This window comes from Symphodus melops (assembly GCF_947650265.1).
Source record: "Symphodus melops genome assembly, chromosome: 7".
NCBI classification, from domain to species: Eukaryota; Metazoa; Chordata; class Actinopteri; order Labriformes; family Labridae; genus Symphodus; species Symphodus melops.
The window spans coordinates 7783558-7803038 of record NC_136697.1 but is presented as its reverse complement, the minus strand read 5'-3'; the positions used below and the strand labels follow the sequence as shown (position 1 = coordinate 7803038).

The window sequence follows — 19481 nt, the reverse complement described above, 5'->3', positions numbered from 1 at the left end:
AACACCATAAAGGATCACTGTGATGATCACGCTCAACTGAAAACATGGAGTCATAGTGCTGTTATTTTGTCTAAATCAATGCAATATAACTGTCTCTGCTTTTACCTGACTGCAGTTACACACTGTTAATGCCATTACACACACCTCATCATTAAGATGGATTACTTCTTTATACTGTAAATGAGCGCTTATGAAATGTTTTTTATTGTTATATCAAACTGTGAACTCTGGGATTGGCCCTTAATAGTTTATTTATGTCTTGCAGCATGGCAGGAAGGTCACCACTTGTTTGTATCATCGGGAGCTCACTGATCGCAAGGCTGCGGGGCTATTTGGAGACCCATGGACTGGATCCAGATCTGGGGACGGATTGCCAGATCATCTGGGATGGGAAAGGTGGCCGGCGTTGGGAGCAGCTCCTGCCGCCTCTCCTCTCCAAGCAGGCCGCAGGCCTGCCTGACCTGGATGTAATGATAATTCACCTTGGAGGGAACAGCTTCGGGCAAGGTCACAATCGGGTTGGCCTAATGCGTCGTATGAAGGCAGACATCAGGGAAATCCACTACCTTTTTCCCTACACCAAATTGATGTTTTCAGACATCCTCCCTCGCTGGAACTGGAGGGGCCAGACCGCTCGAAGTGGATACGGCCTTTTGTCCGTGTGTCCTCCACATTCCACTGCCTGTCCAAGCTACCTGCCGTGGGTCTCCCCGTTATATTTCGTGAGCTTTGTCATCATGGCCCAGTTCGTGCTGGTTAACCTGGTGGTGGCGTCCATTATGATGGCGCTTGAAGAAAGCAACCAGGTACTACACACCAAGGGAAACACAAACTTAAAGCCAACTTCTTTGACAAGAAGTGAGAACACTCTCAAACTCCTAACATATATCATGGCAGAGGAATTGTTTGTCCCTGCCTTAAAAATAGGATAAAGAGCTGAAAAATCCAAGTCAGTCCGTAGTAGAGCCAATGTCAGTGGTCCTTGACCCCTTTTTTTAAATGTGACATTTTAGAACAACATATAGGTGTAACAGAATAATATTTTGGCATTTCAGAGAAAACCTACTAATTTCTGTCTCCCCCTGGAGGAGGAATCACACCAGCACCCCAAGCTGGAGTCGACGTTGACGGGGGAGAATGGTTCACAGGGTCCAGCCACGCCATCGCAGAGGAGTCTGACGTCAGAGAAGCTTTTTGAATGTAAAGTCCAGATGCCTTAGTCTTGTTTGTGCTGAAGCTTTATACGCTTAAACCGGACGTTGCACATTTGCACAAGATGTTTCATTGCATCTCTGTGCTTGATCTTCTACAACATTCTGAGACACCATCCCTGCCTAGTCTGCCCTGCAACAATGACTTCATGAGTTATCTAAAACCAGGAAACTGGAGTTTTTTCAAGAAAATGGAGTCATGGTATGAATGTATGGGCATGCCTGTTCAATTTTTGTCAATAAACACCACTCGAAAAACACAAAAAACCCTTCTGCTTGACTTTTTATAATAAACCATGAATACATGATCTGTTATGGTAAGCTGTATCCAGTTTGTGTTTTAGAAAAGGCCTTCAAAAAAAAAAATACACAAACAACTGTAGAAGTAGAGCCTGGGTTATGACATTCATCCGACCGAACAACTACTGTCTTTGATTTAAAGGCAGAATGTGCGACATGTACTGTCGACAATGAGTAAGAAGTGTGAGTCAGCCAGCTGCGTTGTCAGAACTGTGTTTACATCATGTTTACATGGCCTTGCATAAAAAGCTGTTTTAGTAATAAAGCCTAGCACCTTATAACCTAGCTCTCTCTGCTTATTTGTATTTCATGTAACTGTCTTTAGATCACAATCATTCTGTGTCAATTTATGTGCAAATGAAGCAGTTAGCCAAAGTGCACTAACGTTAGCCTGCTAACACATTAATGCAGACCCCAGGTAATTAAAGCTGGAGCCAAGTACAATTTTGTCCACTGCTTGCGTTTAACGGTGCTGAATCATCGTTGCTTCCTAAATCATAACTCCTTTGTGCAAACATGAGTGAAGAGGGGTTGAAGGTGGAGGAGAGCAGAAGGGAGGCCAAACTTTAATTTTTACTTTCCTAGTGCAGGCACAATTCAACTAGTTCATCAATTAAAAATAATACACACTGGCTGATTAATTTCTCTGAGGTTGCAGAATGTCCCTTTAAATCTCCACCACAATGCTGCACGAGGACCCTTGGATGAGCTTCCCTCTAGAAATGATGTTTAGGATCCAGCTGTTAGCAGCTGCTGTGAGCTTCAAGATCCTGAACAGATGAGTCGCCAAAGGCTTCAGAGTTAAGTACTAATGGTGAAAATCTCCTCAATCCCTTATTTATGAGCATTTAAAAAGCACAAAACCAAACCAAAAGAGATTAATCTTAAATGAACAATTTAGTTATTTCAGTTCAAATTGTACAAATTCATACCAACAAAGATCAGTTTCAGGATGTAACGCAATAATAAAAAGTGTTCTTTCACACTAATCTCGAGGAACCACTTCATACTCAGTGATGTTGACGTTTTATTCAGTCGTATGAATCTTCAGCTCAGCAGGTCTAATGTCCTCCTACATTAATGTCCCGAAACCTCTAGCCGTCCATACCACACACCAGACTCAACGCTACTCTCTGAAACATTCTTACTGCTGTCCCACACATGCACGCACACACAGACACTCACGCACACACGGCAACCACCCTCACAATTTCTGCAGGAATTGTCTAGTGTTTGCGTGTTATATATCACTACTGCTGTCTCTTTAGTGCTGAAGGCAAAAAAGATAAAGAGTTCTGCTAAAAACCACCATCAAGACTCTGTCACAGGTATACACACACACACACACTCACACAGATTTTGTAGGTGTATTCTTCTTATTTTAAACTTGTATTGAGCTCAGGGTTCTTTATTTGTCACTGTTATAAGCATGCTCTCGTTTTCATATTGTTTACCCTGTAGTATATCTTTCATTGGCTAGTTTTTACACATTAAGAACAGTTCACTTGTTTAAAAGAGTAATAATTACAAATGCAGGCTGTCTATAACTTCTGCCCCTGTAAAATAAATAAAAATGCTCCAGGTCTATAAGGTCCATGGTCTCTGACTGAGGATTCACAGGATCTACTTTGTAGTGTTTTCTTTTTCAGGAAATCTAACCTGTATTTGGATTCCAGGTTGGAAACATCTGTCTCCTCTTCACCTTTTTTTTTTTTTTCCATCTACGCTGTGTTAGGAGTGGAGCTGTTTGGAAAGATGCGTACGTCACACATTTACACACCAGCTGACTCCAAGCTAAATTTCAATGGACCACTAAAACATTTAAAAATACACAGAATCATCACTGTTGTGCTGAACTTAAAGCTGATATAGTCTGAATATTTCATTGTGCGGTATGAATAATCGCCTAACTCAAACATCTCTCTTAAGAATTTCTTAGAGCAGCACATTGAGTGTCTGTTCTTGTGTGTTTTTGTTCTGTGTCAGAATGCACCGATGATTACTGGTGTCAGGGATTTAATCAACTTTAAGAACTTTGGCAAAGCCCTCCTGACGCTCTACCAGGTGTGCGCAGGAGACAATTGGAGTGGGTTCCTCAAGGTAGGCACAGATAAATCCTGTAACTAAAGATGTAAAGACCCGGCAGGTTGAGTCTCCAGTCCCCGTGTCTGACCCCTGACTCTTTTTTAGGACACATAGAGGGAATGTCCTCCGCCTGCCGCTGCCTGTCCAAGCTACCTGACGTCGGTCTCCCAGTTATATTTTGTGAGCTTTGTCATCATTTACCAGTTTGTGCTGGTTAACCTGGTGGTGGTGTCCATTATGATGGCACTTGAAGAAAGCAACCAGGTACTACACTCTCAAGGGTAATGGACTTTTGTTTTTCATGTCCATGGTTTTACTTTTCCCGAGGTATCAATATAAACAGTCACTGGAGATCATGTGCTGGTTGATGACAACTTTAGCTGTGGTTTTCCAGATGGTTGTGTTAATGACACACATCACCAGGCAGAACAGTCTCCATTTGTCATCAGTGAAGGACTCCGAAAACAAACCGTACATAACAGATTTATAATTATTAACAACTTTAAGACCTATTTTTACATATTTGTAAATTGCCATCCTGAAGTCACTGTTGCTCGCATTTACAAACAAAATATATCAAAATAAAGCTCTGAGTGTCCTCTCACTCATAAAGCCAAAAATAAAAACATAAAATGTTTCAGTCACCCAGGGGAGGCATTTGTTCGACAGTCACGCACCACATACACACACATTGGGCTCACACTCTAACTGATGTCCAGAATTTCAAAGTTTTTACTCATGTTTTAAAATTGCCACTGTGGTCCCAGTCTGAATGCTAGATAAAAAATAAAATACATCGAAACGTGCGCTTATTTGTGCTGTTGCTCACAGTCCAAACGGATCGGTGATATCATGTTTAGTTTTCAAGATATTTGAGGTTTTGCGAGCAGTGGTAAGCCCATTCAAATACACTGATAGAATGTTCTGGCAGTTTGGCAGATCAAAGCTGAATGTCAACCAATCAGTGAGCAGCAGCACTCTAACTGTGCAGGTGAGCACAGTTAGAGTGATGACATCATCATTTGAGTGGGACCATAGCAGTGGGACAGAGTTCTGTCTTAGCTGTTAGCAGACTACAGTTAAACAGTCTTACTGCAGTATAACTCAGAAACACATAGGGCCTCCGTGACGGAGTGCACTCCGTCAGAAGTCACACTCGCAGCTGAATGAAATCCCCTCCATCCAGGTGTAGGGTAGAAATACAGCAGCAGGCATTGGGACAAACGTTCACTCTCTCAGGTGGAAACAGGAAGTGTGTGTTACCATGGTTACTCAGCGGCATCCTGGGGGAACGGCTTATTATTAATGTACGTAATACATTCTGTAAAAGTCTTTATGTAGATTATTTTTCTCTAGTAAATTTACATTAGCGTAGACTAAAGGCAAAACGATCAGATGGAGCTCACATTCTTTACGTTTACTTTTTTGTAGCCGAAATTAAGTTTTACAAAGAAATCAAAAATAGAACAATGATAAATAATTAACAGTGAGAAATTGTCTGCAACATGATTTAATATTCTTTAGTTTTTGCAACAGTCCCTTTAAATATGAAACACAATGAAATAAACAGGTGAACAGAAGGAAGAAAAGAAGAGGAGGCTTTTATTTGATCCTTTAAAACAATAAACAGGTGAAGTTGTTCACGTCTGTATGATCATATTAAATGTCCATCTTAGTTGGAGCAGTGTTTTGGTTTGTACAAACACTTACACACGGAACTTACTTTTGTACAGGTCACTCCTTCCGTGACTACCGGACGCAATAGGCGTTACACGTGATCATCAAGTGGGCATCGGTGCAGACTCACTGCGGAGGGTTTTATGGCCCACTCCCCGCTAAGCGGTTTGAGACTGACTTAATATGGCGGGCCCTCCGCAAACGGAGGGGTAGTGGGCAGGGCGAGGGTGTAGTGGACGGTTTGAAAAAGACCCATACACAGACGGCAACCACCCTCACAATTTCTGCTGGAATTGTCTAGTTAATTATGTAATTGTCTTTGTTGGGGTCATTGAACATCAGGATGAAAAGCTAATAGGTCTCACTAACACAACGCAAACACCTTTCACAGTGTGATTTAGTGATGTTCTTATATTTTAAAGTTGATTTTTATGTCTGAGGTTTAAAGCTGGAGATGTAAATGAGACAGTAATTTATTCTCTCTCCGCTCCTTCTAAACATGTTGAGGACGATATGGAAATAAGAAGCTGCTCCCCTTTAAAACACACCGACACACACAAACACAATCTCTCACTTACATGTCAGGAAATATTCAGAGGAGAGTCATCTCTTCGTCCTCTTTCATCTTTTTTCCTGTCAGACTTTAAAGTCATGTTTATTCTGCAACAGCCAATCAGAGGTCCTGCTGTCTTCCTCTTCTTCAGTACAACTCATATCTTGTCTGACAAGAGCAGAGAAAGCCTCAGCCAAACTCTGCTTTAAAAACTCTCTCACTTTCTCAGATTCTTTCTAAACTTTATTTGCAGTGCAGATGTTTCATGTTTCTGTTTGTTCTGTTGTATTTATTTTCAGACTCCTCGTATCTGTTTGCTGCGGTCGGACAAAGAGTTCATCCTCAGCTGACTTGAGAGCTGTGAGAGTCTATAGAGTACTAAGAACAGTTTTATTACCCCCTGGTTGTTGATGAAGTATACAACATAAAAGAGCTGGATGATCAGAAAATCGCATGCAGTTTGTTAAACAACCAACCAACCAAACAACCAATCAATCAAACAATCAACCAACAAACAACCAACCAACCAACCGACCAATCAATCAATCAACCAACCAACCAACCAACCAAACAGTTAACCAAACAATCAACCAACCAAACAAACAACCAATCAACCAACAAAACAACCAATCAACCAACCAAACAACCAATCAACTAACCAAACAACCAACCAACCAAACAACCAATCAACCAACCAACCAATCAACCAACCAACCAATCAATCAACCAACCAACCAACAAACCAATACATCAATCAATCAACTAACCAAATAATAGATATATTAATCAACCCACCAACCAACCAGTCAATTACACACTTAAGCACTAATGAGTAAATGTTCTGGTCTAAATGAAGCTCAGCTGATGGGTGAGGTGGAAACAGGGGAGGAGATTGTGGAGGCAGTTTTGGGAGAGGTCTGGAGACCTCAGGGGGGATGGCTGGATACATATAGAGGTCCATGGGAATACAAATGTGTCTGTAGGAGAGATACAGAAGGATGTGACAGCACCAGTGTAACCAAGACTCTGAAGTGTGTCAGAGATTACAGGTAGCCTGCTTCAGAAATCATCTTCACTACTCCTTTAAGGGCTTTTTGCATTTCTATTTGCAAAAAGATAGATAGTCTTATTATATATTCTATGATGAATACCCATGCTCCTTCTAGGCAAACTCAATAAGGCCCTGCAGAACTGAGGTCCATCATTAAAGTCCTTAAGCCAGAAACTCAAACAAAAACACTTAGATTATTGTATTTTCCAATTCATCAAGATATTTCCTTTCAAATAAAGAAATGCACATTATGAAACAAAGAGTAACTACATATTTTAGACGTTTTGGTTTGATCTTTTTTCAAATCATTCTCAATACTGCAGCAAGATGAGCCAGCTGAACGAATTGGCACATAAAAGACTGTCTAAACCTTCATTTTTAATGTTGATAATAGAAGATGTAATATATAAAAGGTTAATGGCCCAGGAATTTTTACTCAACAAATTCTGGATATGGTCGATTTAAACGGACTTACAAACTTGCATTGTTTCTATAACTCAATCTAAAGTTAGGTAGGTTCATCATTTCCAATATGTCGAATGCCATCATGGCTTCAGAACTCAAATTCAGACACCACTGAGTCGCTAGCACTACGTCCATGTTTTTATACAGTCTATGAGCAGGTGTGGTGATATCTGAACATCAGGAAATACTTACCTCCACCTCTTAGAGCTCTGCTATAAGTCAAGTAGAACCAAGGGGACTAAGCTCTCAATTGTATATGCAAGCTCCAAAGCGTACACACACACACACACACACACGCAAACTTATCTATCAGAGTGAGCTGTTCTCCACAGAGGAAGAGGATGAGACAGAAACATCGCCCAGGAGGTTCACTGTCAGACACTCCATCTGAGTGTCACACAGGACCAGAGTGTGTGCGTGTGGGAGGGGGGGGGGGGGGGGGGGGGGGGGTTGCTTTTATAAGTGGAAAGGAGGGTAATGAAACAGAAAGGAGGAGATGAGATGTAAATGTATTCAGATTGTAGATCAGTCTGAGAGGAAACAGGAAGGAATGATGGACTGATAAGTGGTAAATGGACGTGTAGACTCTTTTCTGGTCTTCTGACTATTCAAAGTACACCGCAGGTCACACATACACAGTCACACACTGATGGCAGAGGCCGCTATGTTAACTGACCATTAGTAACTAATCCTATTCATACACGGCTGGCAAGCAGTGAGAGCAACTTGGAGGACACATTGTACAAGTTTCTGTTGGAGCTGGGGATCGAACCCTCAACCTTCCGATTGAGAGACTATACTGAGAGAGAGAGAGAGAGAGACAGACAGAGAGAGAGAGAGAGAGAGAGACAGGAGAAGAACTCACAGGTGGGATCCATGGACTGTAAAAAGTTTCAAGTCTGTTTTGATCCAACCCGGTTGGCGTGCTCCGAGGTCAACAGCATCCGTACATGGGGCGAGTAAACCTACATTTTGGGAAGAAACACTGAGAGCAGGGCCTCTGGTTCTTTTTTTTTAAACTTCAGAGTAAGTATGAGGAACAAGTTACAACAGAGATCACACTCTGTGGATGTATAGGAGAACTTTAACCCTGACATTATAATAGTTCATATTGAACCTGTGGAGTTTCTCTCATACACTCAATGAGTCCTCGACAGAATCATCAGACTGTGTCTGTGTGACGTCTCTGAAGACGTTCATTTGCTGCTCTGTGTGCCCTTGAATTTCCCCCCTAAAGTTTTTTGAATTGAATTGAATTAAATTGAATTGAATTCACCTTCTTTGCATCAAAGACAGACAGGCGTGCATAAACACACACACACGCGCACACACACACACACACACACACAGCCTGAGGCTCCATGTCAGATAAGTTATGTAATATAAATAGAAGCAGAGATCAGGAATTCAGACATCTCTGCTGTCAAACACCAGAGGAGGTGGACCACAACACTCCACATGTGTGTGTGTGTGTGTATTTGTGTGTGTTCATCCTGATATTCATTTCCAGTGAAACAGACGACAGTGGCACAGTGTCCCCCCATTATGCCTTCGGTTTATTCATATTTGAAGCAAAGTAAATATCCCACCTTGAAGTGACAGTATAAATAGGGCTACAGAGAGCAGGGTCTTTTTGTGCAGGAAATCCACTGGAGAGTGAAAATCTTCAAAACATTCGACCTCACTTATGAAATAAAAAGGTATTTATGAGAAAAAAAAACAGATAAACTCAAAACAATTGACCTGTAATTGGAAACTTAACGCAATGTCATTATGGTCCAAAACCAACACAGAAAAAATTGCACATATCACATGCTATTTTGTCCCTTTAGGCGCACCATAGCCAAGGTTTAGTTCTGTTGAAACAAAGTAAAGCCCAGGTGCGGACCTTTTGTTGTCTTTTGTTCCCTCACAGGGGCCGCGGGGGGTCTAACAGAATTAATCCATAATCTCCTCGCCTCTAGGTTTTTTTTTTCACGGATTATATGCATAGAGTACAACCCAGGCTCGTCTCATCGAGGGGTTTGTGCGTCACATCCAACAACAACTGTCTTTTATTTAAAAAAAACCAAACCTGCTTAAAACTTGAAGGTGGCAGCAGAGTCTAGCAGAGGGAGGCCAAGTGGGGCGGATCAGTGAGTGTGTGACGTCACGTTAAAGGAACGAGGAGACTACAGCACCTCCACACTGAGAACTGCAGTCATTACAGCCTGATTCACTGCTGCAGGCTGAAACGATCTACTGCAAGGAATTTAAAAACTGTTTAGAGAAAATGAGGACAAGATTTTTAAATTCGAAAAAATAATTACCTATTAAGTTAAAAAAAGGTTTAAATTAACTTCCTTGACTTTGGTAAATTTAGTAAAAGCTCAATTCTCTGAAAAGATGTTGATCAAGTGTATTGTGTGTGCGCGCGCGCGTGCCATGAGGTCAGTTGACTGTATTAGTGAACAGTAATACTCTTTAATCTTAATCCTGCTGAGACGAGAATATCCTCAGCGTGCTCACACACTGAGCAGCACCTTCAGTCTCACTGTTGTCTTCACAGTCATTTACTCCACTTATGAACATCTCCACCTGGAGGCACGTTTACACCTGGAGGCTCCATCATGTTTCTGTCTACAGCAGGAATAACAACATCACTCTAAACTCGGCAATAGTTTCTTAAAAAGTGAATAAAACCAAATGTCGGAGCTTTAAAAGAATGTGTGCTTTAGTTGCTTAAGCTAAATATAATCATGATTATCCACAGGTTGAAGGGTTTCGGGAGTTGTAACAACTCACCAAACTCACGATACGATACGATTGCCTCATGATTTATTCTACAAAATGAGACTGTAGACAAATGATGAAAAAGATTCCTTTAGGGGCTGCTAACCCATTTGTCAGTGTGGTTTGTTCGTTTAATGATAGGAGCTTCTCATCGTGCTGTTTGAGTCAATGCTGCATCATGTTGGTTGTGCCGTTTGTGTAGTTCCCCGTCAGTTTTTGTCTCATCTGTTATCTTCTCACCTCTTTTATTTTCTGTCTTGGGGAAAACAAAATGCTTCCACACCTCCAATTATTCCTTAATTTCTAAGTCTCACTCTGCAGCTGCTGAGGCTCAACATATTATTTCGATTCATTTTTCAGAGTACTGATGTGCACCTATCACAGTTTTACAATTAATCTTTACATCCATAAGGAAAATGTATCTTTTTTTAACCCGTGTCGTGTAACATAGTGAACAACAGTTAAGGATACGTCTGGGACGCTTCATGACCTCCCGACAGAGAGGGGAGCACGTTGGATTTCCTCTCGGCCTTCTACGACGTTGTTCTGTTACGTCGGTTGACCAGTAAGACACAGAAGTCACGAGTGCAAACACACAAAAAAGAAGATGAAGTTTGTCGAGCTCTGGCAACAATATTCCTGTCGTGGATGGACTTCCAAGATTAAGTAAAAAAAAGGAAAAATGCTGGAGAGAAATAGCCGACGAGCTTCAGCGACCTGGAGAGTAACTGCTGCTAGCTTTAGCATCAATCTAATGGTTCCTTCATCTTGAAATTTGGACTGACAAACAAATATGTGAAAAACATGGCAGCAGTTTATTCTAACTAAAACAAATTCTGTTTCATTCATCAGTCCTACAATCATCATCACGTCGGTCAGGTACCATCGTGTCGTCGGTCGAGTCGCTGCACACATCTCTAGATCTGTGATCAGCTAATCTTACATGCTAACTATCTCACCCGACAAAAAGATCGTGAAGTCTGACTTCGGCAGACTTTTAGATTCTTTAAATCTTTTTGATGCCACGTGTTTTCAAACTATACAGTCTCCATTATACAACGCTCAACAGAATCAAAAAGTATCAAAACTTTGAAAAGAAAAATCTAAACTCAAAAAAACAGGTACGAAAATATATGTGTAAAAAAATGTATCTCTGAGCAATCAACCGATAATGATGGCCGAGGTTATCAATGAAGTATGTGACATAGAGGAAAGGAGGATCAGACTGCAACGGGGAAAAATATCAAGAAGTGAAAAAACCCTGCAGCTGTTCATAGTCTGTGTGAGTTAAATGTGTTGGACAATAAAAAAGAGCGATGAAACACCAGTGAAAGTGTCTGAAAGATAGACCGAAGATAACTCTGCATCTTAAATCAAATAAGTAGGCGATAGAAGCAAGAACACTGTGCTGCTAACCAAACAATTATTTCCCTTAATGCGCGAGGCTACGGGAGCCTGTTGTGTCCAAAAAGCTGTATGATTTTTAGAACTGGGTCGGACTGCGGTCCGCTCGCTTTCACACCTCAAACGAACCGTACCAGGGTTCGTTTGGAAGTGAACCGAGACCACCTCTTCGGCTGGATCTCGGTCCGGCTGTTTGGTGCGCACATAAGTTCAATGGTTTGTATTCTGCCCAAAGGGTCCGCACCAGGGTTTTAGTTTGTTTCAAGTGAACTAAACAAGGCAGGTGTGAATACACCCTGAGACTGTGCTTTGATTGGACTAGATAGAGGATTTCAGACACTGCAGTAAATTGGCTTCTATCTTTTTAATACATACACGCATGAGTCTGATTGGTCGACTCGTCACTATGAGGACTTTGACTGACCGATGGGCTGAGAATACATGAAAACACTAAACCATGTACTCACAAGTAAATACAACATAAAGATTTTGAAAGTATCGTCAACATTTTTTAAGTCTTTGACTTTTTTTTAATACCACATGTTCAAAAGTAATAACATCTCAAGAGAAAACATCTATTCCATGAGACAGTGTGTAGGAGACAAATGAATCCATGAAACATTGCAGGACACTGCTGCACACTGACTAACCTGCATGAAAACATTTCCAACGCTTTTGTACAATTTAGACAGCATGCAGGAGTATGTCTGCACTGGTGGTGAATTAAAAACAAGAAATGAAAGTATTGTGTGTCTGATAACGGGGTATTATGACAGGTATCATTTGATATCTAAGTCCTGGTATCAAAATATTCTCATGTCATGACAACCCTTAGGACAGTCACTGAAGAGGGAATCACTTTGTAAAAGGAAAGAAAAACTTCAAATAAATTGTGTAATTATTGATCTTTATCGTGAATGAAGCTGAACGTTGATCAGATCAGTCCACATCACTTAGATCTGACAGGTCTGAACTCGTATTCTGACATATTTCTTGTTAATATTATCATCAGATAATTAGGTCAACCTGTCAATGATCAGAGTCCTGGCTGAATATTAACTTCAGTGTGATTCCAGTAATAATCAATGGTTATCAATACTTGTTTGGATACCATGGCAACAAAAGTAGAAGTCCTTGACACCTTCAATTGGATAATTTCTAAAATTGCAGGCAAACTCCAGCACTCTGTCTAAATTGCACAAAAACGTTGGCAACGTTTTCTTGCTTTTTTTTGATGGATTCTTTCTTCTCCTGCACACCTCATGAAACGGATGTGTTTTTAAAGCCTGGTTACTTTTTGATATTATCAGTTATTAAAATAAAAGAGATGAAATCGGTTTAGACAGCAGCTGTGTTTCTACATCGTTTGAAACAGTGGACACAAAAACAAAAAAAACAAGAGAGTCAAAGTTACAACACGCTCATCATGAAGAGAATGATGAGTAACAATCGACCAAAACATCCTCTGAACTGACGTGACAAACACGAGACACATGGCTGTTTTTACTGCACATTCAGGGAAACACTTCACATCAAACTGAGAATATCTCAAATAATAACTGCAGCAGTGTTTCCAATGTTTAAAAAAATGCGTTTTGACATGTATTTGGTTACATTTATCAATAACGATGTCGCAGTGCCTTTTATTGAACATTAAAAACAGCATGAACATTGAAGGGGCATTAAAACTGTAGAGTTTAACTGTTATTCTAATTTAAACAGATTTGTAGGGGGAAAAAATGCTAAAGAACACTGTAAAGTGCCAAGCAGTAATTATTATTAAATACTATAACAGTCTGACGTTTCTGATTGGTCAATTAATAATAATAATAATAATAATAATAATAATAATAATGAGCTTCTGCACGTGATAATTTAAAGTGTAGTCTATGAAAAATGAATGATGCAGTAACATGAAACAGCTGTAAACAAAGTTTAAACAGGGGTGGAGGTGTGTGTGGCTGACCGCTGGGGTTCGGGGTTCACTCACCGTAAACCGGAGGAGCAGAGGAGGCGGAGGTCTCACTCTGCACGGCGGAGGAGCTGCTCGGTGAGTACCGGTGAGGGAGCATGGCGGAGGAGGAGAGACGAAGAGCTCCAGCAGGACAAAGAAAAGATGAATGAAGAGGAGGCACGGTGACAGAGACACTGCTCGCTCTCTCTCTCTCTCTCTCTCTCTCTCTCTCTCTCTCTCTCTCTCTCTCTCTCTCTCGGCTGCTCAAAGTAAAGCAACACGCGCGCTGTCCGTGTGTGTGTGACGTCACGTCAGGTGGTATTTTTCAGAACAGACTACACCTGCACAGACTGCCTCCCTCAGACACATGTTAAGACTTAATATTCAATCATGTTGAATGTGTTTATTATTCACAAAACATTCACACATCGATTATCTGACACGTCTTCACACAAAACATTTACACTTCTACAAACAACCTGTTTTTATTCCATAAAGCCTGACTTTATTATGGAACATCCTCTAATAGGCCGATCATTGATTAGTCTACTAAAAGCATGGTCGATTTTATTACAGTGCTCTCTAATGACTCACAGACTGTAGGTCCATATACTGTACAGCACAGTCAGATCTGTGTGATTCATCGCTGACTGCTCAATAAGTCTGCAGCTCAGTTCACTGTGAACATGATGACACTGCAACACCGCCACCTGCAGGCTGAGCATCTGTAGCACACTCACTATTGTATATATACTCAACAAAAATATAAACGCAACACTTTTGTTTTTGCTCCCATTTGTCATGAGATGGACTCAAAGATCTAAAATTCATTCCAGATACACAATATTACCATTTCTCTCAAACATTGTTCATAAATCTGTCTAAATGTGTGATAGTGAGCACTTTTGCTTTGCTGAGACAATCCATCCCACCTCACAGGTGTGCCACATCAAGATGCTCATCAGACACCATGATTAGTGCATAGGTGTACCTTAGACTGTCCACAATAAAAGGCCACCCTGAAATGTGCAGTTTTTGCTTTATTGAGGGTCTGGGGACTCAGAACCAGTCAGTATCTGGTGTGACCACCATTTGCCTCATGCAGTGCAACACATCTTCTTCGCATAGAGTTTATCAGATTGTCAATTGTGGCCTGTGGAATGTTGGTCCACTCCTCTTCAATGGCTGTGCGAAGTTGCTGGATATTAGTGGGAACTGGTACGCGCTGTCGTATACGCCGGTCAAGCACATCCCAAACATGCTCAATGGGTGACATGTCCGGTGAGTATGCTGGCCATGCAAGAACTGGGACATTTTCAGCTTCCAAGAATTGTGTACAGATCCTTGCAACATGGGGCCGTGCATTATCTTGCTGAAACATGAGGTGATGTTCATGGATGTATGGCACAACAATGGGCCTCAGGATCTCATCACGGTATCTCTGTGCATTCAAAATGCCATCAATAAAATGCACCTGTGTTCTTCGTCCATAACAGATGCCTGCCCATACCATAACCCCACCACCACCATGGGCCACTCGATCCACAACATTGACATCAGCAAAGCGCTCACCCACACGACGCCACACACGCTGTCTGCCATCTGCCCTGAACAATGTAAACCGAGATTCATCCGTGAAGAGAACACCTCTCCAACGTGCCAGACGCCATCGAATGTGAGCATTTGCCCACTCAAGTCTGTTACGGCGACGATCTGGAGTCAGGTTAAGACCCCGATGAGGACGACGAGCATGCAGTTGAGCTTCCCTGAGACGGTTTCTGACAGTTTGTGCAGAAATTCTTTGGTTATGCAAACCAATTGTTTCAGCAGCTGTCTGAGTAGCTGGTCTCAGACGATCTTGGAGGTGAACCTGCTGGATGTGGAGGTCCTGGGCTGGTGTGGTTACACGTGGTCTGCGGTTGTGAGGCCGGTTGGATGTACTGCCATATTCTCTGAAACGCCTTTGGAGACGGCTTATGGTGGAGAAATGAACATTCAATGCCCGAGCAACAGATCTGGTTGACATTCCTGCTGTCAGCATGCCAATTGCACGCTCCCTCAATGCTTGCGCCATCTGTGGCATTTTGCTGTGAGACAAAACTGCACATTTCAGAGTGGCCTTTTATTGTGGGCAGTATAAGGTACACCTGTGCACTAATCATGGTGTCTGATGAGCATCTTGATGTGGCACACCTGTGAGGTGGGATGGATTGTCTCAGCAAAGCAAAAGTGCTCACTATCACACATTTAGACAGATTTATGAACAATGTTTGAGAGAAATGGTAATATTGTGTATCTGGAATGAATTTTAGATCTTTGAGTCCATCTCATGACAAATGGGAGCAAAAACAAAAGTGTTGCGTTTATATTTTTGTTGAGTGTATAATCTATCACAGTGGTGTTCAAATCATATAAGTACAATGCTAATCAATATACTATCTTAGCTTGACATCACAGTAGCTGTGAGTGTTTCAGACCTCTGGGAATTGAACAAAGTAAAACATGGTGACAATCAGGGATTTCAATACACAACTGCATCCTTCATGTGTGTGTTGGGTGTCTGATTATGCTTCTGGTTTTGGGGGTTTCGGGGGAACATTCAAGTTGTGATTCTGTCGATTAAAGATCTCTAAGGTCCTCCTTGGAGCTCCATGAATGAACGTCAGTCCTGGCTGTGAATGAAGATATGTGATGGGATCCTCCAAACATGAGAAGAAAATGTGAAATGCTTCAGCTTTGGATGGAATAGACTTGTGAAGATGTTGGATCAGAGACTCACTAAAACAATTTTTTACAGGGATACTTCTTCTCAAATCCCTGGGCTAATGAGTTCAAAGCTGTACTTTATTTGAATAATATGTCATTTAGTTTACTGAGGTGGTTACTCTTGAATATGCAGACATGTTTCTTACAGTGTACTGACAGAAATGTTCAAAAATGTGATTGTGTGTCTGCTCTTTTGTATAAGTCCTCAGGTAATATTGGTCATATATTAGCTCAACACAAATAAACATTAATATTTGGCCAAATACAAGTCAAGTTCATTATTTTCTCTCATCAGTGATAAATATTTATATTTATATATATTTAGGGACTTAACTTTTTTTCCATTTTAAAACCAGTCATGTTAATAAAGACTTTGCAAGATTTGATGTCTTTACATAAAAACATGTTCCTTTGTCCTTAGATACCGGGTCATCATTGTTCTTTTACTGACTGATCTGCTAATATTAAAGATCTTCATTTAGCCCAAAACAAATATATGAAAACGAGAGGATGGAGAACAGATGGAATTCAGATTATATGAGATAAACACAGAAGTATGTGCTATACTGTAGGGGTACCTTACTCCTGCAGCTTTATTTCTGTTACGTTATGAATCCAAAGTTTCTGTAAACATATTACGATAGCCGCATTCTGATAAAGTCAAGGTATAGCTATACCAAGTGCTTCCACTAGATGGCGTCATCAGTACAGACATTACACATACGGACAGGTTCAGTTCTTGAGGTGGACATAGATGCTCAAAAGACGTGTTTTTTCTTCTCTCGCTCTTGAATTACTACTGCATCCATACACTGTTTTATCATCAGACAAAGGCTGGCAATTACCTTCAGTAGTTCCCCACACAACAAAGAGGCCTCACAGCATAGGTGAGATGTATCCAACCAGGTGTTGTGAGCCCTTAATATTTTGATTTTTTCCCCTGAAGGGCCGATTGATGAGAGCAGTCAAACATCACTCCCTGCTCTGCAGAGCAACCACGCACCCATTAAGGTGAAAACAAAGCCTGACAAGGTTTTAGTGGTAAAATAGAAACACTGGTTGTAATATGAAACATTGTTATGTAGTGTTTAGTGCTTTAAATTATGAAAGAAATATCATTAAAGTAATGTTTTTCATCGAGACATCATTGGGCTGTGTGGGACCAGTGATGTGTTCATTCTGGCTATGAGCCAGTTATTGCTCCAGCAGGACGCAGCACCTGATCACAGCGCCAGAACTACTAGTAACTGTTTGACTGACCATAATGGTATTCAAGCACAGCCGGGCACCCCGTCTGACCAGGAGAAGTTACGGGTACCGTTAAGAGGAGGATGAGAGACCCCAGATTCAACAATACAGAAAAGCTGAGTGCTGCTGAAGTTCTGTAAGAGCTCAGCAGGGCCACAAGCTGATCGCCTGAAGGCCACGCTACACTGAAGTGTACATAAATGAACATTCTTCAGACATGTCTTTTTTTTATTCAAAACATACAAGATACAGTATAAGAAAACAAATCAACTGTCAATCTTTTTAACTGTATGGATATGCTGCTTTCGCATATTGAGTTCAAAGATGGACGGTATGTTTGTCCAATTGGCGACGATTCTTGTCGACCACAGGTACCTTAAAGTGAATGTTGTGATGTTTTCTGATTTGGCTTTTGTGCTTTCCACTTCAGGGCCACCATACTTTTTTGATTAAATAAAGGTGAAAACAACTTTTCAGAATATTCAAATTATATGAGCTGCAGCTGTAAAACAAAGGACTGAAAAAAGTATGTGCAAATACATAAAATAAGCTAACTGGATTCCATGTATGAGTCAGAGTGAGTAACCATGGTGATCCAGCAGGTTAAAAGAGGACCAGCTTTGGCTCTAACAGGCTCTGATTTGACCTCCTTTGACTTAACTAAAACCTGTTATCTTCTTTTGTGCGTTGACGATTTGATCCACATCAGAAAGACAATGACTACATCCACTCTGTATATACCACAATACACACACACACGCCTACATATTTTCACACTGTTGTTAGGAGCAATTGAAGACCATAATATGATAATAGTGTAATCAAACGTGGCACTTTGAACTATCGTTTCAGTGGGGAGTAAAAAAGGCGAGCTACATGACTCGGCTCAGTGCTGAACAAAAACAGAAATGGACTTTATTTTGTCTTACTTGATCACAAGTTGCTGAGTTTTTATCAGAGGGCCCTAACTTCTGGCACACAGTTGCAGTGCGCTGAGTGTAATGTTGTGCACACTTTGCACCAGCTTCTTTCAAAGTCGAGTCTGAACTAGAATAAAAGGAATGTACTTCAAATATGATTTATTTTAAATGTCATCCAGGAGTTTAATGAAACCCAGCTCAGAAACTAGACCCTGATGTGGGTAAACAAACACCATAAAGTATCAGATGTCAACCAGCATGTAGGTGTGCGTGTTCTCTACTTTTAATTGACCTTTTTCATATCAAGTCTCTCCATGGATCTGATGGCTGTGGTTCAAAGAACATCCTCAGGATGGCAGTGTGAGCTCAGACACAGACTCTGCTGTAAAAACTTTCATAATGTTAGAGAGAAGTTCAAACATTGAGGGGGTTTAATCCTGAGGGACTTGTTGAGTCCACAGTTTAGTTCTCCAGAACTGTTTGAAATTCATCCTTAAACCCAAACCTACATCTCATCTCATTGACAGATCATGATAAAGACCTCCTCAAATTCACTATAGAGCAAAACTAATGATAGAGAGCATGTCTGTAAAATAACAGAGCATTTAAACACTTAATGAACTGAGTACCTGTATTTCAATATACAGGGGGGGGGGGGGACGTGGATTACTGAATCTGGATTGTTTTTACCTGGATTAAACCTTTTAACTAACCAGGCCTAGCAGACAGTCCTGTTATGAAACCCATTCGACTGAAGTTTTGTTCGTAGTGAGAGTTTGAGTGGATGCGATTACTATTTTTAAGTAATAGAAAAACTAAAAACAAACGCTTAAAGTTTTCTTACACTCTGTGTCCCTAGTCCATCCACAAACCCCCTAACTATGAGAAAAGTCCATCCTCTCCATCTTTTGCCTGCTCCACTTTTCAGAAAATGTGTGCTCAAACAGGCTGTTTGGAGATTTTCCTTCATGACATCACAAAGGGCAGTAACCCCTCCCCCAGATGGGTGACACTCCCACAGCTAGGTGTTTGTTCTGCCTTCTCACTGTAAATAAAAGGACATGGAGCGGGAGAG

The 19481-nt window shown here is 41.0% G+C and overlaps 1 protein-coding gene across 1 annotated transcript in view; it reads right to left on the bottom strand.

Moving 5' to 3' along the window:
• LOC306826453 (choline transporter-like protein 5-A) overlaps window positions 1–13659 on the bottom strand; it is a 44108-nt gene extending 30449 nt beyond the window's left edge. The window contains exon 1 of the mRNA XM_079347806.1: window positions 13509–13659. Coding sequence (XP_079203932.1) covers window positions 13509–13590 — 82 coding nt within the window. The 5' untranslated portion in view covers window positions 13591–13659. The remainder of the gene's footprint in view (window positions 1–13508) is intronic.
• Window positions 13660–19481: the final 5822 nt, after the last annotated feature.